This window comes from Phodopus roborovskii, unplaced genomic scaffold (assembly GCF_943737965.1).
Source record: "Phodopus roborovskii unplaced genomic scaffold, PHOROB, whole genome shotgun sequence".
Taxonomy (NCBI): domain Eukaryota; kingdom Metazoa; phylum Chordata; class Mammalia; order Rodentia; family Cricetidae; genus Phodopus; species Phodopus roborovskii.
Genome location: NW_026126433.1, coordinates 41368879 through 41394189, shown reverse-complemented (window position 1 = coordinate 41394189; position 25311 = coordinate 41368879). Strand labels below are relative to the sequence as shown.

Sequence of the window (25311 nt, the reverse complement as noted above, 5' to 3'; positions counted from 1 at the left end):
TTGGCCTTAGTTTTCAAACACTTTTGTCTAAGTTGTAACTGTCTTTTTCAAGTAATTGCAATTTATGTATATATTTTTTAAAAGCTCTCTAAGTGCCTCTGTCCTCAGAGTTGTTATTTAATGAGGCGCTGTAATCAGTTTTCCTGTCATTCTTTCAACAAAGTATTTACTGAATAGCCATTATGTTCTTGGCTGTTCTTGTAACAAAATATACAGTGATGGGGAAAAAAGGAGCTTACATTTTTAGAGTTTATGTTCTAAAGACAAGATACTAAACAAATATATAAGTGAATATGCAATAAAATATTAGTTTGTGCTAAATGCTAAAAAGGAAAATAAGTCATTCCAAGTGATCATTGAAAAATTACTTCTTATTCAGATTGCTCCTCATAATTTTTGGCTTGTCTTTTAAATTGCTTTTGACTGGCTTTGCTAGTGATGTTTAAAAAAAAATTAAGAATTGTTTCACAGAGAAATCTGAAAGTCTAGCTCCAACTTGTGCATTTAGCATTTGTAAATGGAGGTATCTACAGAGAAATCATTTCTTTGGCTAATCACTGTTTTACTACTAGTAGTAAAGTCTGCAGCTCAGGAACGTGGCAGTTCTGCAGTGGTCTCAATGGGTGTTAGTCCCCAGGGAACCTTGGGGAACCTGTTGATGTAGCACCGAGTTACAGGTTGTTATTCGGCTCCAGAGCTTTAATGGGTAGGCATTCTCTTACATCTTCCTGGCTTAGTCATTCAGAATCTTGTGTTTCTGCCAAGAAAAACAAATCTCAAACTAATAAGCTGTAAGTAAACAGTAGGAGCATGAGTCAGAGCCAGCGTCAGCTTTCTTCCCTGTGTGCACCTCCCGGCACTCCCACTAGATTCATTTTGCCCAAACGAGCAGTGCTGTATAACTCCTGTTCTGCAGACCAACTGTAGTAATCATGTAATTAGTAGTGCTCTGGCATGTTCCTAGAGTCAAACCAAATGTGAACCTTTGTGCTTTCAGTGGGAGAAAAAAAAAAAAAAACATATTCCCTACTTTTTCTATAGAAAACCTTAAAAGTTCAGTCTAGAAGGCATCTGCCAGATTTCCAAAGGAAACACTACATGGTATAGCATAGCTCAGCAGTTTTCCAGGGGAAAATGAAGAGTAACATAAATTGCTTAAAAGCCATAACCTGTTAGTCAGATCCTTTCTAATAAAATTTTATCCTATTTTGTTTCATTGTTTATTCATTTAGTACATTTTCACCAAACATGTATCACTGTGCTATGTATCTTATATAAAAACAAGTAAGTCAAACTATTGGTTTTCAAGGAATTTGCAATAGTGGGGGGAAGTGACTTATCAATCCAAAATTACAGCAGTGTGACAGGAACTATAAGAAAAAAAATACAGCACAGAATGCCCTGCGTTTATACATGAATTCAGTGTTTATGATGCAGTTGTTGTCCTGACCATTGTGTGTAACACAGTCATCTAATCCTGCTACCAGCCTCAGGAGGTAGCAATTCATACACTCCGTAGCCGTGTCAGGTGCACTAACTTCAAGGAAAGAGAAAGGATCAGAAGTGTAGAAAGCACTTCTCAAGTTGATTAGAGAAGGATGAGGAATGTGAGAAGGAATATGGAATGTAAAGTGGGTTCTAGGAAATCAAACATGGCAGAATCATGAAAGAACTTGTGGGCAATCCTTAAAGAATTTGGTTCTTAGGTAGAAGACAGAAGCAGACTTGAATTTCATGAATAAACTGTGTAATTGTTTGCATAGGCATTTAGAAGGGAGTTTTACTTCTCAAGGAAGGAATTTCTTCTCCAGCTTGACTTCCATACGCTAAATTTATACATGGAAACATAAAATTACAGGAGGCAGAGGCAGGTAGATTTCTGTGAGTTCAAGGCCAGCTTGGTTTACAGAGTAAGTTCTAGGACAGGCTTCAAAGCTACATAGAGAAACCCTGTAGTGGAAAACAGAGAGAGAGAGAAAGAGACAGAGAGAGAGAGATAGAGAGAGAAAGAGACAGAGAGAGAGAGAGAGAGAGAGAGAGAGAGAGAGAGAGAGAGAATCTGTGTGAATGTATGTAACAATCCATGTTTTGGGGACTTAGTCATATAAGTGAGTATGACACTGTCTTGCTAATAGTATATGAACATTCCCATACTGTTGAGTTCTCTATGCTAACTTAACTCCCCATTTCCTCCCCTCCCCACTATTGATCCTGCTCTTTACCTTCCCCCTTGATGATCAAAACAAAACAAAACAAAACAAAAAAGGTTGTTCTGTCTGTTTGACAGCTGTTTAAAGGAAGTGGGAAAAGGATTATCATAACCCAAATCCATTTCTCTCTGGCCAATCACTTTTTCTGAATGGGATTTGTCTTCAGGAGTTTCCTCAACAGTGTATTTGCCAAGGATGAAACCAGCATGAGGCTTGGTTGATTATACACACTTGACTCCTAAATTGCTGCCGAAGTTATTTCCTAAACAAAACAATTTAAATGCAATGCTGAGATATTTTAAAACATGTTCCTGTAAAAATTTTTAAATTACAGTTTTACTTTTTTGTTTTAATCTTGGGGGTGGGGCACTGAGCTTTGGTGCATGTGGGTATCAGAGGGCAACTAGCACTATGTGGGTCCAGGAGATGGGCTCGGGTTTTCAGGCTTGGATCTTTCCTGCTGAGCCACCTGGTTTATTCCATACCAGCATCCTAAGTTAAAAATGTCTGCCTTTGCACAATACAGCCACCATTTCTGTTTGTTCCTTTTATTCTTAAACTGTTAAACCTATGCCTTTTAAATCTGACTTTGAACTTTGTTTTTCTAAGATAATGAGACCTGTTACATTTCCTGAGGTGTATTAATGCCTGCTGAGAAAGTGCCCAACTTCTAGTGTTTGTTTGCTTTTCTTTTACCTTGTTTGTTTCACTTGAACAAATGGAAAGGATATATTTCTCCATGAATAAGATGAAGCAATTTGAGACATAAAATTGTGTTTTAATCATTGTTTAAATTTTCTTCCCTGAACTTGTATCTGGAAAAATGTACTTTAGAAGTTGGACCTGTCCTTAAAATGGATATGAATGCTTGGCTCTTCTAACTCATTGAGATTAGATTTATAAGCTGTTTTAGGGGAGATTCTGCTTTCATAGTAAAATTCTGAACTGTAACAAGATAAAACAAGTTTATCTTTTTTTTTTTTTTTTTAATATTCAGTCTCAAATATGTTACTAAAAAGCAGCAACAGCAGAGCTCATGGCCTGACAGAAAGATGTCTGCTCTCCGTTCTCTTATTTTCCTTGTAAGGTGCCACATCTGCTTCAGAAAAGCTCCAGGGACTGTGCATCTGTTCCTAACGTTTGACAGGCATCTAATTGTACAAGTGTATAATGGGCAGTGTAAGGGAAGTCCGAATGCTGTTTAATTTTTCAACCAATGGTAATAATCTTAAGTTTTAAAAGATCTGTTCTTTATATAATATAGCCATCATCTTTCACTTGTTCCTTTTACACTTAAACTGTCAAACTGTATGCCAGATTGAAATAAATTATTCTAATCCTAGGCATGCCTTTCACTAAGAAAATATGCAAGTGCTTTGTAGTTGAAGATTTCTGGTATTTGCATTTTGCTCCCTGTCCTAACACTATATCATGCTGAATTGGTGGTGGAATGCTTTTATAAAGCTCTACTACAACAGTTAATCTCTGTGATTGTTTTTTCCCTTTCTTGCAAGTGGTTGGAAAAGCTGTTATAGCAATAAGTCTACTCCAGGAACTAGTGTTAAAACATGATGCCCAAGCATGAATCATTCATTTGCCTATTATTAGTACTGACTCATAAAGTCCTCCCCCCAATTATTGAGACAGGGTCTCACTGTGTCGTCTTGGTTGGCCTGGAACTTACTGTGTAGATGAGACTGGCCTCAAACTCTTAGAGATCCATTTGTTTCTACTTCCTGAATGCTGGGATTAAAGGCTGCACCACCACACCCCAGCTTTTTAAAAAGAGAACTGGGAGACAGAACGAGAATGAAGATGGTTGAAATTGCTTTGTTAAAAATGTGTATGTGCTGGGCGGAGAAAAAATTGAACATGCACGCATGTGCACAAGCATATCACTGGCCTGTTTGTAGAAAAGCTTCTAAAATGTGATTCCAAACTCCACAGTGGATAGATCTGACTTTAGAATGCCATGAAATATCGTTCTATGCTTGTTTTAGCCAGAAGACCAAGAAATGATGCAATAGATCTTCAAAACTGTGTAAGTAGGGTAGAAGAGCCATAATTTTGAAGTTATTAGATTTTTTTTAAGTTGTTATGGGTTTTTTTCCCTCCTCATTTATCTACAATGTCTTCTTTTGTCATCAGAAATGTTTTCTAGAAGGCTTACAAGAGTTGCATATAGAATTATTACTAAATGGTCTGAATCAAAGGTAACTAGATAAGTTTAGTGGAATTTGTTTTCAAGTTTCAAAAGGACTCTCACTGTTCAGAAATAATAAGCCAAAGCTCAATGGTCTTAACAAAGTAAATGTTTCATTTATTTTAGACTCTTTCAGTTGTTTTGAAGGTACATATGTTTTTATGTCATAGTAACATAGCATGCATACCTTGGTAGAGGATAAACATTTATTTATATTTGTACCTGTTTTAATACTTTCATTTCATTTGCTTTCAGATTCACATAACAATAGACAAGTCTCATTCACCCTGTTTTCCAAAGATCCATAGAGTTTTCTTCCTAGCTATGAGGATATTTGTCTAAGGAAAGATTTTCTTTTAGAAGAAAATGAAGCTCGGGTAACCTAGAGGAAGTATGCCTAAATGACTGGAAATGTTGGGACATCCATATTCAGGCTCTGTAACAGCCTTGGCATCTCTCTGCAATCATTTTGTTACTTACTGTTTGTCTTCCTTTACTCCCAAAGCCTTTAATTATGACTATATGTTCAAAAAAGCAACCACATTGTCTTTTACTGACCAGATGAACTGTGTCTGGTTATGTGATTTGATGTGAGGAAGGAACCCCACTCCTGTCAGTGTGTAAACATTTTCCGGAGTACTGTTGTGCATTTACATATGGGCATAAAAGAACTGTACTGATCTCTTTAAAAAATGACCTAGCCCAGTTAAAGGGATACACAACCCTGTGCTCTGCATTACAGAACTGTTCCTGTAACTTGCACAAATAACTTCCTGTCCTGAATTGAAATTACTCATGGGAAGCAGAATATATAGAGATTTCAATATTGTATTTTAGTCCACATAAGGTATTCTACATCAAATGATTATTTGGGTTTTCCCCCTTTCTGTATATAACAAGGGGATTAGAATGATTCACAGGCTATGGTCCAGCTAATCCAACAATGACTGCCTATGAACTGAAGGTCTAAGAATCCTGTAGTTGTTTGGTCCATAAGGCTGGATGTCTCAGCTGGTCATCAGTGAACACTGGGATCCTGAAGAAGTAGACTCTAATAGCAGTAAAGAAATAGACTTGCTAGTGAGGCAAGAACAAGCAGGCAAAGAGCAAAAGCTTCCTTCTTCCCTGCCCTATATAAGCTTCCAGCACAGGGCATGGCCCAGATTACAAGTTGATCTTCCCACCTCAAAAGATCTGGATTAAAGGTGTGTCTTCCAATCTCAATGATACAGAGAGGAAGTGGATCATCTCACTTCAAATTAAGCAGAAATCCCTCACATGTGCCCCTCCATTTGGGGGTTTTAATTAGTTCCAGATGTAGTCAAGTTGACAACCAAAAATAGCCATCACAGGTCTGTTCATATATTACAAAAGGATTTGCCAATGTAGTCACAAGGATATGAGGTCATATACAGAGCTGGGCAGTAAATAACCATATAAGGTGCTAGAAAAGCCCAATATGCTTGCTGTGTGCCTGCAACATTTCAGCCTGTCTGCAGTCACTGAAGTACTAGTTCTGTCCTTCAGCCTTTGTCTACTTTCCCAGTGTTGGTGCAGTTCTTTCCCAAAACCCCAGGTCATGGTTCCATGATGGTTTGGTAGCTGTGGCTCTTCAGCAAAACAGTGCCTCCAGTGTTGTTCCATCTGTTCAGGGTTCCTTGGCTGTCTGGGGTCTTTGTGCTTTCATGTGAATTTCAGGATTCTTCTGTGAAGAATTGTCATTGGAATTTTAATGGAGATTGCATTGATCTTGTAGATCACATTTGCTATCACAATTTTCCCTTTTATTGAAAATAGATTCTATTATCATGCAATATATCTTGATTAAAATTTCTCCCTCTACTCCTCTCAGTTCTTTCCCATCTCCCTTCCCCTCCAGATTCACTCCTTTCTGTCTCTCATTAGAAAAGAACAGTGTTCTAAGAGATAACAACCAAACATGACAAAATTAAATATAATAAGATGAAGCAAAAGCCATCACATTGAGGCTGGACAAGGCAACCCAGCAGAAGGAAAAGAGCACCAAGAGCAGGCACAAGAATCAGAGACACACTTATTCACACACACAGGAGTCCCATAAAAATACTAAGCTGAAAGCTGTCATATATACACAGAGGACCTGGTGCAGACTTGCATAGGCCCTGTGCTTACTGCTTCAGTGTCTGTGAGTTCATGTGAGCTTTGCTTAGTTGATTTAGAGGACCTTATTTTTGCCCTGCCCCCCGTCCTGCTCTTAAACTCTTTCTGCCTCCTCTTCTGTGGGGTTCCCTGAGCTCTGTGGGAAAGGATTTGATGGGAACATTCCATTTAGAGCTGTGTGTTCAGAAATTTTTCTCTCTGTGTAATGTCTGGCTGTGGGTCTCTACATCTGTTCCCATCTGCTTCAGAAGGAAGCCTCTCTGATGATGACTGGATAACACTGATCTTTGCGTATATTAGGAGTCATTTTATTGATGCCCCCCTTTCTTTTATACCAGTAGTGTTTGGTTCTATCCTGTCTCTGGGCTATGTAGTCTCTGGTTCTTGGTCATCTGAGCAGTGTTGGGTATGAGTTCTGTCTCATGGAGTGGGCTTTAGGTCAAATCAGTCATTGGTTAGTTACTGGCACAATATGTTTTTAAAAATTATAGATCTAGAATGAAGATTTCTAAAATAACTGAGATGATCCTTGCAGTTAAACCCAAATTTCCTGTAGTAGAATATCATGGATATAAGGTATTCTGTTACATGTAAGTTTTTGTTCGGTAAAGATTTTTATTGACTTATAATCTAGGTCATAATGTATAATTCGAAGAAAGCCATTCAGAGAAAGACTGAACTTTGTGACCAGGTCTCCTCAAACACCAGCTTAGTTTTGGGACTAAGAATAATGCCTAAAGGAATGCCAACTTTTAAAGTCGGTATCTTTGCGCTTTGGCCAGGAACCTATAGTATTAGTATTCTGTACAATTAGTTTAGGGATGTGCCAAATAGTTTAGAAATAAGATAGATTGGTGGGTTGTGATTCTTGTCATGAAAATTGAATTACTCTCTGATTTTAGTTAGACAAAAAAATTATGCACCTCTGTTGTTAAGTGTGCTTATAGGCAAGTGGGGCTCAGCCCAAGGAACAGCATTTGAATACTCAGTGACATCACTATGGTTTCATTGAGTCCCTTTCATATTGTAATGTCATACTCTGCTCTCTTTTCTGTATCACTTTTATATACTGTTATAGAAATGTGAGAGTTTTTTATTTACCTTTTTTTTATCCATTCTGGTGTTTTGCGTATACTAAATGTGTAAAGTGTTCTGATACCACACTTGATCTTAGTCAGAAAGCTAAGAAACACTGAAGTGTTTTTAATTAAATTGAACTAGAGCAAACATGATTCAAAGCCAAGACAGCTGTTTCTCTCATTTTCTGTAATATTTATGACAACTGTTACAATTAAGCACATCCATATATTGGATGAGTGTACTAAAGGGATATGTAATTGTGCTGAAAGACTCAAAATTAAAGGTCAATTAAGGTTTGTAGTATTTTCTGTCTCCCGAATGAGCATTTCTCATATCAATATGCTGTAAATGCTCTAAAGTGCCAGGCAGTCCTCCTTCACTTTCCTGTGATTTCAGTAAGTGGCTCACTCTGCAACAGCTGCAAGTTATTCCCAACATCTGCAGCTAGTGCTAATGTTCTCCAAGGCCATTGAAAACAATGCTCTCACCCCATTAACAGCCTCCATCAGTCTCCACTGTTTTTCTAACTGAGAGTTAGGGAAGAATGAGTGCAATATATCTAGGCATAAGGAGCCCTGGGGCTGCTTGTCTATGGTCATGTCCTTTATTTGTCCTTCCTGTTTTCTGTGTGTAAAAAGTTAGTTTCTTAAACATGAAAAGGTAGTTTGTTCCATGTGTGTGCGTACGCACGTGTGTATGAATCTTAAAATATATATATTTATATATACATATATATGAAAATTAAAAATAAAGTCTAATTTGCTAATGAGTGTAAAGATAAAGGGTTCTGGTGAAAAATATTTCATAAGTTTTAAACAATTAAATAGAGTAAAGTGAACTTGACACCTGCTGTCTCATTTCTCTACTTACATAGCAGGTTAATTTTTCTCTGCTACTTTCCTATACCACTCCACATCTGGGCAGTCACAGAGTACTGGGTGTGTGTATCACACAGCTTCCTCCAGTACCTCTTTTAAGGGTACCCATCTGGAAGTGACGAAACTCACAGACTCTAAGATTGCTCTGTATGAGTGCTGTTACCTCTCTAACAATAATTACTAGGTAATATGGGAAGAGACCCCTTAGCCATTCTTGCCAGCTTGTTGAGCTGTCAGTTAATATTTTTAATAAGAAGCAAATAAGTGAAGCACAATCTTTCACATTTAAGTTGTTTCTTAAGTTTACATTACAGTTTATGTATTATGAAGAATAAAATGGTTGCTTATTAATGTAATTTCTGTTTACAATTTTAGAACTAAGATTAAGAGTACTAGAGGGAAATGAAGCCAGATATTTTGACTAATATAGTAGATTATTATAGCTTATTAAAAAATAGCTCTTTGGCTGGACATGGCCTGTACTCACACTACTGGGTAAGCCAAGGCAGGAAGATTGAGAGCCTAGACCCTGCCCAACTACATCAAGACACCCTGAGCATCATAGAGAGAAACTTTAAAAAAATCCCTAATGTACTATATGTACTATATGCTGTTTGCTTTGGAAGCACATAGGTACATTAGTTTATATGTTGGCTGAGCTATACTCACTGTTAAAAATTTTGTGTAGAATTTGTAAAGTTTTCAACTTTGTAAAGTTTTTAGTCATTTTCCATCTTCTAATCATAGTAGTAGGATAAATTAAAGCTTCATTCACATGGCAGTTTTCACTATTCCTGACTTGAAACCTGAAAGAATAATTACTTATCATAGAAGAATATGTATCTATTGACTATACCTATTTTTATTTTAACATGTTAGGGTTATTCAGGGAAATTCTTATTAGGGCCCCTTTGATAATACTGAAATTATTCTTTTTATTGATATGAAATTGTATCCTTATCTTTATTTGTAATCATTCTTACTTCTTATTTTCTTAAATCTTTCCTGTTTGGGATTAGTAAGGTTGCTCGGTGGTTAAAGCACCATGAGGACTTGAGTTCAGATCTCCATAACCATGTAAGTACCAGGTAGGCATGATGGCCCACCTGAAACTCCAGCCTTGGAAGGCAGACATGGGACTAGTCAGCAGAGCAAGCTGACTAGGGAGACTAGCTATATTGGTGAGCCCTAGGTTTGATTGAGAGATCCTGCTTTAGTGAGAGGAAAAAACATTATCCATTTAGATGCTATAGAGATCATTTATAAAGTTTTGTTTTCCCATTATATTTAGCATCTAAATATTATATGATTTAGAGTTCTGTAAAGAATTGGTGTATCTTTCTGAACAAAAGTACACAAAAAAGGAAGCAGAAAATTTGTGTTAAATAATAAATAAATTTGCTAGATAGTTATATTTCCTTATTATTGTTGTTAGATCTTGATTTTCTTTTATTAAGGGAAATTCCAAAGATCTATCTAAGTAGTGGGCAGAGTCCACTGCTAGTAATTAGATCAAACACCTTACATGAGTGGAGAGTACTTACTAGCTTTAGGGTCTAGATGTCATTTTCCTTAGTTATTTTTGAAGCATTGCTTTGGGTCAGGGGGTAGGTATGATGGAATAAAACCATGCTCAACACAGTTGGATCTAAATCTCAGCTGGGTTTCTATACCTAATGGGTGTAGGGGCTACATGATCTCTTAGGTCTCTTAAGGCCCAGTGACTGTAATGTAATTTCCATAGTATTTGTTTGATTTTTTAAAAATGTAATAGCAGACCTTTAAGGAAATCCTCTACATGACTTTGAGATATGAACTTTGAGGTGTGGAAAGAGATTCTTGATGTAGAGTGGTTTACCAGAGAATTCTGTGCTTACCTACTTACTTTAAAGGATACAGATAGACATCCCTAGGCTACATCTCAGGAAATCATGGATACTTTAAGAGCTCTGTGCCATGGTGTCTTTCCTCCTCCTCCTCCTCCTCTTCTTCTTCCTCTTCTTCTTCTCCCTCCTCCTCTTTCTTGTGTCTCTTCTCCTCTCTTTCTCTCTCTCTCTCTACATATATATGTGTGTGTGTGTGTGTGTGTGTGTGTGTGTGTTTATAAATTTTGAGAAACAAATTATTTTCTTCCCCAAATGTCACATGCTTTCATATTTATTTAACTTTGCAAAAAGTTCCCTATGCCTGGAATGCTGGTTTGTTTTCTTTGTTTCCCCTGTGCTGTAAATTCCTTTTTACTTTCGTATATATTCATTGTTTATTATTACACATCATCTCTTTATATATTTTTAGTTCTCTGTTGGTTGATGAAGTTTTTTTATGACTTCTGTGAATGCTAGAGCTTACAGGCATTTGATATGTCTAAAAAGTGAACTAACAATTATATTTTCACTAAAAGATGTAACTTGTTTTAAGAGTAATGATCCAAAACTTGGATCACAGTTAGCTCTCTTCACCCCCCCACCCCACTAAAACTCTCTAGAATAGTACTACCTTTGTTTAATATCTTTCTGAGAGGTTCCCATCTATTCAGTTTTTGCTGATGAGTGGCACTGTGTGTAAACTTGCACTCAGTGCAGGACTCAGTGTGCATTTCTTCTGGTGCTTCAGCGTTACTCCATTTGTCACAGCAGCCCAGTGGAGGGCTTGCAGAAGAGAGTGGACTCCGCTCAGATACTCGCTACATTGTCTTGAAAGCTTCAGTGTGTGTGTGTGTGTGTGTGTGTGTGTGTGTGTGTGTGTGTGTGTGTGTGTGTGTGATACTATGTTAAGATATTGTATCTGTTCTTTAGAGATAGCTGTCTAACAGCTGGGCTCTGATGAGGAAGGTGAATGATTTTTAACTAGTCTGATTGTCACTAAAGTTAGTTGCCCTCTTCATGTTACCATTTCTAATGAAGAACATACTTCCTAATAGGACACTTGGAACTTTCTCCTTTAGCCTACCTTATGTATTCCTGTTTTGGTTTTCCCATAATTTCCGATAATGTTGAAATAAATTTGCCATAATTTGAGATAATTTTTGAAAACCGAGTTTTGCTAGATATAACAACTTAAGCCTCTTGAAATGTGACTACTTCATGTTCTCTTAAGACTTCCTTTAACAAGGGAAAAAAGAACCATTTATTCATTTAAAAAAGTTGTGGCTTGGCAGTACTTGGTAGGCAGAAGCAGGTAGATCTCTATGATTTTGAGGACAATCTGGTCTATATAGTGAAATTTAGACCAGGCAAGGCTACATATTGGGACTTTGTCTCAAACAAACACATAAATAAATAGTAATGAGTTTTTATTTTTTTATTTACCTATATTTCAGGGTTCTGAATACAAAAACAAATTCAAACATCTTTTCACCTAGAAGTCATCTTTGTAGATCAGTCTTAAATTCCTTTAGTTCCTAGTGAATTGCTTCAGGCTGTAAATATTGATCAACAATACTGGCTTTGGTGGAGTTGGGGTCTTGTAGGAAATACACATTTAATTGTAAGCAAGACTGAAGAAAACCTTTTCTAAGGATGTGAGTGAGTAATAACTGTAATGATCGGATAGCCACAAGTTGACCAGGGCAATTATTAGTCATTTTTATTAAATCATGTCTAGAATGTGGGAAAGTAATATAAAATGAAATTGGGAGAGTTCAGCTGTTTATTATACAGTTGTGTGCCAAAAATATTTTTACTGTTGATTAAAAATGACCACTCACATTATAGTTGTAACTGAATCTTTTTCTTAAAAGTAAATAAAGGGGAAATGGACATATAAGCACAACATATATAGTGTTAATTGATTTAACAGTGATAGATATAAGAGATTGTGGGGACATAAAAGCAGACCAGTTCATTTTACCTAGGTGTAGGTGGTAGAGGGAAGCAAGAGAAGTAGTTAGGAATTGGTCCTAGAAGTTTAAAAATAAGAGTTGACACTTTCAACAACATTCATTAAAAATTAAAATGAATGGCAAAACAAAATTTCAGGGATGCAGAGGAGCTACATTACTCCTGAGATGCTGATGAGAATGTAGAATGATAAATTCAGTCTAAAAGCTAATGAAGCAATCATACCTTGACAAGCAAAAAGCCTACAAACAAGAGGGTGGAAACATGAATTGGAACTCCATCAATAATAAAAACTGTTTTGACAAAAAGGATACTACTAAGAAAGATAAAAAGCAGTTTCCAGAATGATAGAGACCACTTGTATACCAAATACAAAGTAAGAGGCTTGCATCCAGAGTGTGCAAAGAAATCTTATAACTCAATAATAAAAAGGCAACCTAATTAAAAATGGGCAAGAAAAATATTAAATGGGCATAGGTGCCTGTCAGTAGATGAATGGATGAAGAAAACATGGCATATATACACAATAGACTATCATCCTGCCAGGAAAATGGTTAGAACATATAAAGTGTGAGAACAAAGATCCTCACTTCATATAAGAGCACTGTAGACTCAGTAGTGAAAAGGGGGCAGTTTATTTTGTGATTTTGCAAAGTCAGGCCCAAATGGCACTAAGCTGTTTGGGGCAGAGAACAATCTTTATAACCCCAAGTTCATGATCCTTCCTTGCTCTCTCATAATCCGAGTGATCGGGGTTGGGGGTGGGGAAAAGGTGGCCCATGTCATCTGGGTCTCATCTTTCTTTGTCCCCAGTGTTTGTCTTTTTCTCAACAAAAACCATGTGGGTTCATCTCTGCATTCTACATCCTATTTCAGGCTCATGTCTTTGAGAAAGCTTGGTTGTTAGTAATTTTCCCTCTGAATTTTAGTTCGAGTGGGTAACATTAGCAAAGTTTATGAGGCAAGTGCTTTACCACCAAGCTGCAACCCAGCCTATTAGCAGAGTTTGTATGGTGGTTGATAGCCAGAGCTCCAGCAGGGATCGTCTGTATTTGGACCTACACTTCTGAAAATGAACCATCAGATTTGCTTACATAAAGAAACAAATGGTATTTATTTATTTATTTGTATGTATATGTAGGCTGTGTGTGTGTGTGTGTACGTGTAAGTGTACATGTATGTGTACCTTTGCCACTGCACATATGAAGGTCAGAAGTTCACTTTGAGGAGCCCATTCTTGCCTTCCATCTTGTTGAAGCATGGTTTCATTATTTCTACTGTCAGACTAGCTGACCAGTGAGCTTCCAGGGACTTCCCATCTCATTATAGATGGATGCTACAGCTTATTTTGAGTGTCTTAATTTTACTAGCATATATTAATTATATATAGTAATGGATTTATTATGACTTTTGTACATGTGCACAATATATTTGTATTGTATTCACCTGTCAGTACTCTTCTTGTTCCCTTCCCACTCATGCTAATCCCCTCTTTTTCAACTAGCCTTCCTTCTGTGTGAGTGTGTGTGTGTGTGTGTGTGTTTGTGTGTGTGTGCGTGTGTGTGTGAGAGAGAGAGAGAGAGAATATGAGTTTCATTAGGGTTTGGGGGGGTTCAAGACAGGGTTTTGGAGTTTCTCTTATAGCCCTGGCTGTCCTGGAACTCTCTCTGTAGACCAGGCTGGCCTCAAACTCACTGAGATCCGCCTGCCTCCCAAGTGCTAGGATTAAAGGTGTGTGCCACCATGGTCCAGCTAAAATGTATATTCTTAATTGCATTGTATTTTCATTTTTTAGTTATGATTGATTACTGCAAGTGTGTAACAGTGAAGAATATTGTCAGTGCTGCTACCTAGATTCAGGCTAAAACCTAACAGTTTACCTTACTTTACCCCTGTCAGTGAGCATATTGTCTTAACACTACTATTGTCATAGTTTGACTTTGAACTCTCATTGAAAGGTCTGAGGGACCTTGGAAATCTACTGTATGGAAACTGCAGTCGATTACTATGGAGAATAATATTATGAAGGGTAGAAATAGACTTGTGTTCAAGGGAAAAGCAAAGCAGGGAAATCCATAAGTGTGATTGATGGGGATGTGTGTTTCACTACCTTGGCTGAGAAAGGGCTGAAAGGAAGAGTGACATTTGTGTGATGAAGGTGAGAGCATGTTCAATGCATACAATTTTAGGAAGGATATATAGAAAATTGGGGTCCCAAAAGGAAGAGTCCACACAGTGAAGAACAGAGAAGGCTCTGCTACCGCCAGAGTACAGAGACCATGCAGGGTGGTGTCAGAGAAGCAGGTAAGCCTCATGAGGGCCATTGAGGTCAATTAACTTTACTCAGAGATCGGAAGTCATTGAGTATTTTGATTTATATTTTAATAGAATTGTTCTAGATGTAGAAAGGAAGATTAAAGCTGGGCAGACTTTGAGACTGTTTTTGACACTGCCTAGAGTCACCCAAAAAAAATTAATGAGAGATTCTTTAGATTAGGTTGAACTATAGGCCAACTTCATCCACAAGTACTCCATTTACAACACTCAGGCTCTTCCTTCAACTCCTCCTGTGTCCCCTACTCTCTCCCCAATTCATGACCTCTTTGTCTTCATTATTATTCTCTCTCTCTCTCTTTCTCTCTTTCTCTCTCTCTCTCTCAATCACATGGCCTACTGAGTCCATTTAGTATTGCTGGTCTGTACATGCATTAAGGGCTTGGCATTGAACTACCTGTGTAAAAGCTTGTCCCTAGGAAAAACTGATTTTTTTTTTCTGCTCTCAGCAGCCATTAAGTGCCTGTAGCTCTTCATCTAAGGGAGGGAGTCCTTATCTGTGTAATTCAAATAAAAGTGGATTTTCTTGACATTGTGCTCAGCTTCTAGGGTGAGTAGATATTTAGCTTGGCTATTTTGGTAACCTACAATCCTGACAGAAAATTTGTTCACCAAAATAGATGTCAAGATTTATTGGGATTTGTGATTTAAATTTTAAAAAAATATCATTTTTTGTGGAGGTTTTTTGTTTGTTTGCTTAGTTGTTTTTCTTATTTTGTAGTATGACTTGTCAGGACTCATGTTTCTTAAAATGTGCTGCTCTAGGGAAATGTCAAAATTGAAAACTACCTTGGAAATATTGTGGCAGGGGGTAGTAGCAGAAGCAGTGGAAGTGATTATCTTGAAAGAAAATACCCCCTTTCTACAGACAAGGTTAGAGGAATAGCCAGACCCTAAGATCATGCAAGGAGAAATAAGTATCGGCCTAAAAATAAATGGTATTGGTTTAGTTTCTTTTCTGTTGTTGTGATAAGTTACTATGACAAAGCAACTTTTAAAAAATGAGGTTCATTTTAGGTCACTGTTCCAAGTGACAGTCCATCATGGCAGGGATGTCATAGCAGCAGGAATTTGAAACAGCTGGTCATATTATGTCCACAGTCAGGGAGAACAATGAATACAAGCATGCATCTCTTGTATATCAGGATCCTCTGCCTAGGGAATGATTCTACCCGCAATGGGCTATCTGCTCACTTCAAAAAATGTAATCAGGAAATCCCCACAGATGTACTCAGAGACCCCGTTTCCTAGGTGATTTTAGTTTTTGTTAACACAAGTCATCACAGTGTCTCTTTCCCCTTCTAAACACTTACCTGTAAGAGTCAGAACTGGAGGTATAAAACATTAATAGACCACCTGTTTAACATTTATAAAGCCATGGGTTTGATTCCCAGAACCAACAAAAGATGGGAATAAGAGAGGGAAGGAGAGAAAGCTAGCTAGCTAGACTCATTTTTTTTTCTGTGCTCTACTCCCATCCTGCCATGTTGCCCACACAGCCACATGGCATTTGGGGAGCTTCCTGCAGAGTCTGATATGGAACCATATCTCAGGACAAGCAAACTGTTTGACTTTATTAGAATTTCCAGCTCAGTTTTCCTGTTTACTTTGCCAGCATTATCAGGATTGTGTCACATGTCAAATTATTTCCTTTTGTCAGAATAGAAATGTTGTCTCCTCCTTGGGACATCTGTTGTACGCTAATGGTTTTGATTTATTCTTCCTTTCTCCGGCATATATTAGTGGTGCAGATGGATACTTTATATTTCCTTTTATTGGTCTGTAGTTTTATTGCATACATTAGTGGCACAAATAGCACATTCATTTTGGTTATTTCTTCTAACTGTTTCTCGTTTGGGGGTGAGTAATCTACTTTGCTTATGTTTTTAATGTGGTAAGAGGCTCTACATCATAGGCAGTTTAGTAGACTTTAAATGATGACATTCCACTTAATTTTACTACCTCTAATTTCTTCTTGTTTTTATGGTATTTTACTATGTGTGTCTGTATGCTGTGATGATTTCAAATTTCCTAATTGACATTTCTTTAGTGAGTAGACACTTTTGGTTTCTAATCAACAGCTTGTGTAACTATAGGAAAACAGTTTCGGTTCCAAATGTTATGGATTTAAATAGTAATCTTGAGAGGCCACTTCTCATTGCTGCTCTAGCACTTTTAGTTTTGAGGTTTGGAAGCTTGAAAGATAGTTGGTAAGAGGATGACGTATAGTGGCAGTAGAAAATGGAAGCTTCCCGAGGTAGAAAGTTACAGAAAATGCAAAGCTGGTTTTGGGATAAGGATGGATGTTATTTTATTACTTTTTAAAATCTGGTTTTGGTGGTTGTTATATTTGAAAAATGAGCCCATCTCATAAATCCAGTGGGTATAAGCCAAATATTAAATGTTAAGAGTGCATTGTTGTTAGTGTTGGCCTGATACACAGAATGTCTCGACCCAATGAGAGCTGCTTGATGTCACACTTGCAGCCTTTGCAGGCTTAGGCTTCTTACTCTTAGGGAGCAGCATTAGATATTCTAGCCATTCCTTCCTATCAAAGGTAGCAACTTCCACACTGAGCAAGAGTTTCCGCATATAAGAGACACTGTCTCATCTAGTATGACATGAACTGGCTAAAGTGGAGATTTATATTAAAAATGGGTTTTATTCAATTATATAAATAATTTCTTCATTGTCAGCTTTTGGTGTAAGATAATACTTTCTTTTTAACTCTAAGCCTGCTGTTCAGATCACTGGATTTTCCTTCTTCCATAAACTATGCTTACAAACCTGTCTGCCATTAATTTCCAGGTATCATTTATAATTACTTTCAATTATAATAAAAACTTACAGATTGTTAAACAATATGGTGGAAACTTATGTTTTCTGTGTCTTTTATAGTTTTTCAATGAGAAAAATAGAGTTGACCTATTTACTTTTATCAAACTGTGTCATCTCTATTTTTATTTAGTTTATCAGTTTTTATAATATTGAAAACACAGTCACATTAGCAAGCCAGCAATTAGAAAAATCAATTAGCAGTTGGTTTAGTAAGTCAGTTTGGACTCTGTAGATATGTAGAACCAACATTTGTTAACTCTTAGTTGGGTCTTAATTTTATTGAATTATCGTCATAAATTCCAGCTAAGCAACATGCCTTATATACTTTTGCTCAGTCTGTCTCTGATGCTTTTGCTTCATCAAAACAATGAAATGCCATTTAATATTTTGCTGTGTCTTCACACTTTGACTATCTCTAACAAGGTGCACAGGAAGGGAATTGGAAGACTGTATAAAAAAAGGCATCTTGGATCATGTGTTGCTGCGCAACATTGCAAAGCTGATGTTTTTCTCACAGTGCAGTGCTTTGATGTTTGTTTAACAATCTATAGGAGTATGAAAAACAAAGCATTGGCAGTAATTTTTGTTCTTCGTTCCAACTGGTTTGTCACCCTTCAGGCCCAGATGAACACATGGATGCTATAATAGTTATAAAACTGTTGGCAGGTGGCTTAAACTTCTTATTGGCTATCTCTGTCTTAATTATTATCCCATTTCTATTAATCTGTATACTTCCACGTGGTCTTGGCTTACATGATGATTCCATCTGCCTATGTTTCCCAGAATTCTTCTCATCTCCTAGCCCTGCCTATACTTCCTGCCTTAACAATCAGCCAAATAGTGTTACTATTCATCAACCAATAAGAAAAACATATATATAGAAGGACATCTCCCATCAAGTTTTATCCCTGAAGATACATATTCTGTAGTTTATCAACCCTGTACAGGATTTTCAAAAACCCATTTGAAATAAGCAACAAGGTTTTGAATCACAGTGTTGAGATATATTTATTTCTAGAGCAATATCCTTTTTGCATTTTTTTTTTTTTACTTCTAAATAGTTTAACTTTTGTTGCACTTGGGTTATTTTAACTGATATAATGAGAATGAAACAATTGTGCTCAGATTCATCAAATTACACCTCTACTTCTTCAGGACTGAATTTCCTAATTTTCATTAGTTCGTTAATACACATTTAGATAAGAGGAAGGGGCTTATCTTAATAATAAATGTTGCTTTTCTGTGCTGTTAAAAATTAATAATGTCATATGTAGTGGTGTACACCTTTTATCTCAGCATTTGGGAAATAGACAAGTAAGTCTGTGAGTTCAAGGCCATGCTGGTCTACATAGTGAATTCCAGGCTGGCTACATAGTGATAACAGTCTCAAAACAAAGTCAATAAAGCTATCCCTGATTCCCTTAATTTTTATTGAATTTCTGTTGACAAAGTATCTTTAGTACTGACTCACAAACAGATACAGTAACTAGTTACTAGACCTAGCTTTAGACTGACAGAAAATCTAATGCAGAAAATCTATTTCTATCTCTGTCTCGTCTATAACTTTTAGATCTTATTATGGCTCCTTGGTCACCAGGCTCCCCATCTCCTGGTTTTTGCTCTGTAATCCTCTGGTTACAGCCTCCATCTCATATACCAGTGTGGCTTCTCCAGCTATAGCTTCCATGTCTGCTTTCTAGGTGGTAGGAGAGAGAATATGGGTGGCCTTCCAACTTACCATCTCAAAGAAGTTCTTTCAACTAGACTAAGTTGCCTCGCCTGGCTGCAAAAGAGTCTGCTTTCTACCCAATTAAGTATCACAGGTTCTGTTTCTATTCCAAAATTATAGTAGCAGGAGAGCATATATTGGAAAAAAAATCACAGTTTCTTTCTCAGAGCATAGTTGTTTCCTGAAAGAAAACCAAAACCCATTTCTGTTCTTTAAAATATCCTGTGTAGCACAGTGCTGAGTATGCAGTAGATAAGTGTGCTCAGTAAATGTTTTCTGTGATAAGTACTAGTAGTCAGTAAATGTTTGTTGACTAACTAAAGTTCCTAGTTTCTACAGTTACAGCTAATGGGATTAATGATCTCAGAGTGAGATGAGCACAGAAAATAATTCATTTTTGGTTTAAGGACCATTTTTTTTTTTTTTTTTAAGGAAACAAAGGTACCTGTTTAACAAAGCAACTGTGTTATCCTAATTTTATGGGTGTGTAAAATATATTTGTATATAAACTACTCTTAGAATCAACGTTGGTTCCCTTCAGTTTTGATCAGTAAAACAAGCACCTTAAGTTCTAGACTGATTCATATTTGATGTCCTGGGTTCTATCCCTAGCACTGAGAAAAAAACGAAACAAAAAGCTCAGGTTCCCATCTATAATCCCAGCACTCAGAGGGCAGAGGCAGGAGGGTTTGGAGCTACACTACATAGCAAGTTCTAGGCCAACTTTAGCTACATAGTGAGACCCTCAAACAAAGAAAGGCTACCCTACAGTTTTTGCATACTTTTAATGATGAGAAACAAGACAGGTTAGCTTTAATAATGTGTATAAATGTGCTGTGTGATTCTTCTTTTTCATAAACAATAGCATAACTTTTTACTTCCTACTACAAAATATAGGAGACATTACTTTAAAAAAAATCATGTTTACAAACATCCAGATCTTCACAACAAACTCATAATTAAGTCTGAGTTTTATTTTAACCTTCACCAATACAATCCAAGTGTTTTTGTTTTTACAGTAACCTTAATTTAGGCCTTGCAATTTGAGGGTTGTTTTCTTATTCAATTTAGACCATGAAACAATATTTTAATTATAGGGATTAAGCTATTTATAATTTTCATAACAGGAAGATGAGCAAATTGTATTTCTTCTAGGTTGTAATTTATTATCTTGCTCTCAGTAATGTGTGATCTTTGTGTCTAACAATGCACTTAACAAAACAAAGCAGGGAAAGAAAAAAAACACCCATCCTTGCTCCAGTGCTGGATTCTATAGACCCTCACTCTTCTCTCCACACTTGAAAAGTATGTTCTGGAGCTATGGCTTTGAATCCCATGAAGCACAACAGTTACCATGTGTCTCTACATAGCTCTGCCCATGCTGTCTATTTTAACTGGTCTTTCACAGTCTAGGTTTCTCCTTTGCTTTGCAGATAACTTTGTTTCTCACTCTCAACCATATCAAATCCAACATTTTGAGGCCTTCATCTATATAACAAGTTTGTTGAGTGGATGATAGAACACGGACTATAGAAACAAAAACAAAAAGCAATACCAAGTAGGTTTGGCTTAGGTTTTGTCTTAGCTTAGTCTAGCATGCTTCCTTAAGTAGAAATATTCTCAGAGCTTTTAGCCCTATGGTAATTTCATGTTTTTGCTAGGAAAGAGTTGTTGGTAATACTAGTTAATATTAAAATCATAAGACATTTATAATCTGCTTTAGAATATCTACAGATGGAACTACATTTTCCAAATACTCAACCTCCCCACCGTTCTGCAGGCAGCCTCCCCTTGGCTTACTATTACTGTGAATGGTTATGTGGCTGGGGTCCTGGCACCCCAGATACTCTGAATCACTTATGGGTCATCAAACGTTAGCTGTGTTATTTTTTTAGAGCTGTGTAATTGTGGTAGACAAACAGTTCTTTCAACCCTCCACTTTAACTACATGCTTTTTTGTGGGTATGTGTATGTGCAGGTGTGTGTGTGGGTGTGGGCATGTGTGCAAAGATCAGATGCTGGTCTCAGGTATTGTTCCTTAGGACAAGGTTTTTCACTGGCCTGGAGCTCTTCAAGTAGGCTAGGGTAACAAGCTGTTGAATCTGTGTCTGCTTCCCTGGTGCTGGGATTACCAAACATCCCCTATACCTAACTTGTGTACATGTACTCAGCCTGAGCTGCTTCCCCAGCACACAGACATTTTAGTGTGCTCTTGTCACAGATAAATATCTAACACTATGGCATTTTTACCTTAAAGGAAGACACAAAGTAGGCAGGGAGGGCCCTTGGCCCTGAACCTATTTTACATATTGGTAATTTAGGAGAATTTTGGAGGACAGAGTTTCTCTCCTTTACAAATGGCATGAAAATGACAGGGAGCCATTGAAGAGGGCTCTTAAAAATTGTGATAAGGCTGCTAAAGTGTAACTAACTTCACAGTTGATAGCTTCTAGCAGGGGGAAGGTGAGGACGGACTCAGTTATCTCTAAGGTGCTGGCCATGGGAGTTTGAACATGCTCCAGTGAATATATGAGCAACACAAATTGGATTATTTCTCCTTTTCTTATTTCTTTTTCTTGGGGAGGCGGGGATCATGACAGGGGTGTGGGTAGGTCTGGGAAGAATGGAAGCAAGAATAATTAGGGTGTATTATGTGAAATTCCCAAATAATCAATAAAAATATTATGTTGGAAGAAAAGAAAGAGAGAGAATGAATGTTTTAATTGGAACTTATACTATCAACCTACTTCAGTCCTGTCTTTCTGTAGGACTGGACACTGAAACCTGGACAGAGGATGCAGTCTTGTCCAGATCATACAGCTCTTTAGTGGCACAGATAGAATTAAGACCTGCTGTCTTGATAACTTAACCAATACACTTTTTAGTGTCCTAATCACACATTGTTATCAGAATCTAGGAGTATTCAAAACCTGCCACAGTGTGTCTGGTAATGATAATCCCTACCCCCAGTAAATGTGTACTGCATTAAGATCATGTGTAGTTGATTATTTCTAAGCCAAGTTCTTACTTTTTTACTTAATTAATTTTTTCATTACCCAAGTGAAATTTTGGCTTCCTAAAATTATAAATTTGAAATATTCCTGGACTAAACCAATTATATATAAAAGGCTGTCCTTTTTTAATTTTAGGATCACCTGCTATTGCCAGCTACTACCCATAACAAGACCACAAGACCAAAAATGTCAATTGTCTTACCAGCAATAAACATAAACGGTAAGTTGAAATTTTGATTTGTTAACACGAGAGTCTGTTACTTAACCAATATTTTTTGGATTAATGAAAGGATATTCAAGATAGTTACTCAGACAAATTTATACATATATTATTTTGGAAAAGTCTCCCCACCGTTTATTTTTACAAAACATTAATTTTAATTTCATTACTCTTAATTTTAAATCACTATATTTCTTAAGATTTATTTTCATTATTTCTTTAAAATTATATGCTTAGGGGAAGTATGTGCAGGTGCCCACAGAGGCCAGAAGGAGCGTATTGGGTCCCCTGGAGCCAGAGTTAAAGGAGGTGGTTGTACAATGAAACCACTGAACTAGACCACTCTGTGGGTAGAAGAAAACTTTCTATGGGGCATCAGACTGTTGGCTGTCTGCGGGTGGGGGGTGGGGGGCAGCAGGTGGTAGAAAAACCTTTCAGTTTGAAGGGGACAGGTAGCCCTGGGAGGAGAGGTGTAGCCCAGAACCAACCGCCTGGGATTTAGCTTGGGGGCTTTGACCTGTAGCAGGCTATTTGGGAACTAGATGCCCTTGCCTGTGGTAGATGACCACAGGGGCAGACAAGGGAAGTTGCAACTTTGCTGGTAAATAGAAATCTGTCTTATAAGATTCATAAGGATTGATGAGTCTAGGTTTCTGTTTACCCAGTAACAACCCTTCCGTTTACTGGGTCAGAATCCTTCTGTCTAGACATTGTCATCAGCATTGCCATTTGGGGGCCACTTTGGACCTCACAGTAGTGAGCTACCTGACATGGGTGTTAGGAACCAAACTCAGGTCCTCTGTAAGAACAGTACATGCTCTTAACTTCTGAGCCATCTCTCCTCCAGCCCCTCAAATTACTATGTTTTTAAAAATAAAGAATAGTTCTCTTTTATTTACATTTATAAAATTGGAAAAGCTAGCATGCTGTTCTACAGACTTGCTGATGAACGTCTCTCTAGTCATATGTACAATATATAAAATCCTTGATATATGCTAGTGGTGACCTTTTCAATTATAGCTTTGGAACTTAAAGCAGTTTCATGTTTTAGCTTAATACTGATAATTCTAGTCACTTCAAGTCACTGAAGCCTGTTTATGTATAATCTTGATGAGCTTGATATTATAAGATCACTGTTGTACTTGTTCTACCTACTAGTACTAGGTGTTAGACTAAATTTAATATTGATAGATACTCAGGGGGTAGCCAAAGATGAGGAAGCCTGGTGATTCTGTTTATAGTCTAGAGCAGTGGTTCTCAACCTAATATTGTGACCCCTAAATACCATTCCTCCTGTTGTAGAGACCTCCAACCATAAAACTATTTTCATTGCTACTTCATAACTATAATTTTGCTACAATTATGAGTTGATGTAAATATCTGATATGCAGATAGTCTTAGGCAACCCTGTGAAAGGGTTGCTTAGCTCTCCAGCTGTGACCCACATGTTGAGAACCACTGGTGTAGAGGAATAGCTAAGACAAGCACAGAAATCACTATACTCTAGAGAGATTCCCATAAGTAATACAGGAATATTCAACTCATTGAAATAGAGTTTATCTAGCAAAACAGCATAATAGAACTTCTGATAAATGTTCTGTCTAGTGACCAGAACCTCAATGTATATGAGGAAAATGTAATTAAAAAGCCCTTTGACCTAACCTATAAGTGAACCAGACTACATTCTTATTAATAGCCATAATCAAATTATCAAATACCACTATACAGTAAAACACTGAGCTTGGGATAGAGCCTAGTAAAATGCCAGTAAAAGTCAGGCATTTTTATTACATATATAAGGTGATAAAGGACTATAGAATCTCATGAGCTGCATATAGACAATTTAGTTGAAATGCCTAGAGACAGACTCTGGGCATAAAATAGAAACATTAGGATATATCTTTAGTCTCACAAAGACATTCAGAACATGGGCCAGCAAGATGGCTCACTGGGCCAAACCTGATAATTCAAGTTTGCTCCCTGCAACCCATATAGTGAAGGGAGAGAACTTACTTATCCAAATTGTCATCTTGCTTCTACATGCATGCCTCTACAGATATTCATGAGATAATCACACTACTACTCAGTGGAGGATAATTTACTCCAAATGTATTATGGTATTTGTGAAATCTCATTTGTTCTTATCCAATAGCTACTTGGATTTCTTTGCTTGAGCTTGAACTCTATGACTTTGGTCAGTTTATGTTCAGAGAAGCTATTTTCTAAATATCACCCATGTAGAACTGACTTGATTCTGTTCTTCTGAGATTGTACTCTTATGCAATACAGTGCCTGATTTTGTTTTATAGCAGTGAGCTGTCCATTTATATCAAGCCAGAAACAATAAGATGCTGTTTGACTCTGTTTATCTTGGTCAGGGAACTAATTTTTAAAGATAAATCTTTCCTAGATTTGGGAAATAAAATTGTTAGAAGATCATTTCCTTTTTAATCTGTTCCAGATTTTTGCAAATAAATTCTGAGTATTTTTTCTTTTAAGATATCATGAACTTAGAAAAATGTAGATTAAAATTCAAGAACTACTGATGGAGAACATACTTTATGTTAAGTTTGCAGCACAGCCTTTTCTCAGAACAGTGCCTTTACCCATTTACTGTGAGGCTCTCTCAGTTTAGAGCTTGATTTTATTTTGCTGTTCACCAGCCTCAGTGCCTGCAGGGAGTGGGTGGTACCCTTGTTCACCATCACAACTCACAGCTCACACCCCTCTCCTGCATTCACCCCACATCTGTCACACGATAGCAGACTTTACTCCTCTAACTTTCCTCTGTGGCCATCCTCTGCGCCACCATCGACTACAGCACAGT

At 37.2% G+C, this 25311-nt stretch overlaps 1 protein-coding gene across 2 annotated transcripts in view; it reads left to right on the top strand.

Moving 5' to 3' along the window:
- The window catches only part of Atf6 (activating transcription factor 6), a 150099-nt gene that overhangs the window by 89887 nt on the left and 34901 nt on the right, over window positions 1-25311 (top strand). For both annotated transcript variants that reach the window (XM_051186226.1, XM_051186225.1), the window contains exon 15: window positions 22400-22484. In XM_051186226.1, coding sequence (XP_051042183.1) covers window positions 22400-22484 — 85 coding nt within the window. The remainder of the gene's footprint in view (window positions 1-22399; window positions 22485-25311) is intronic.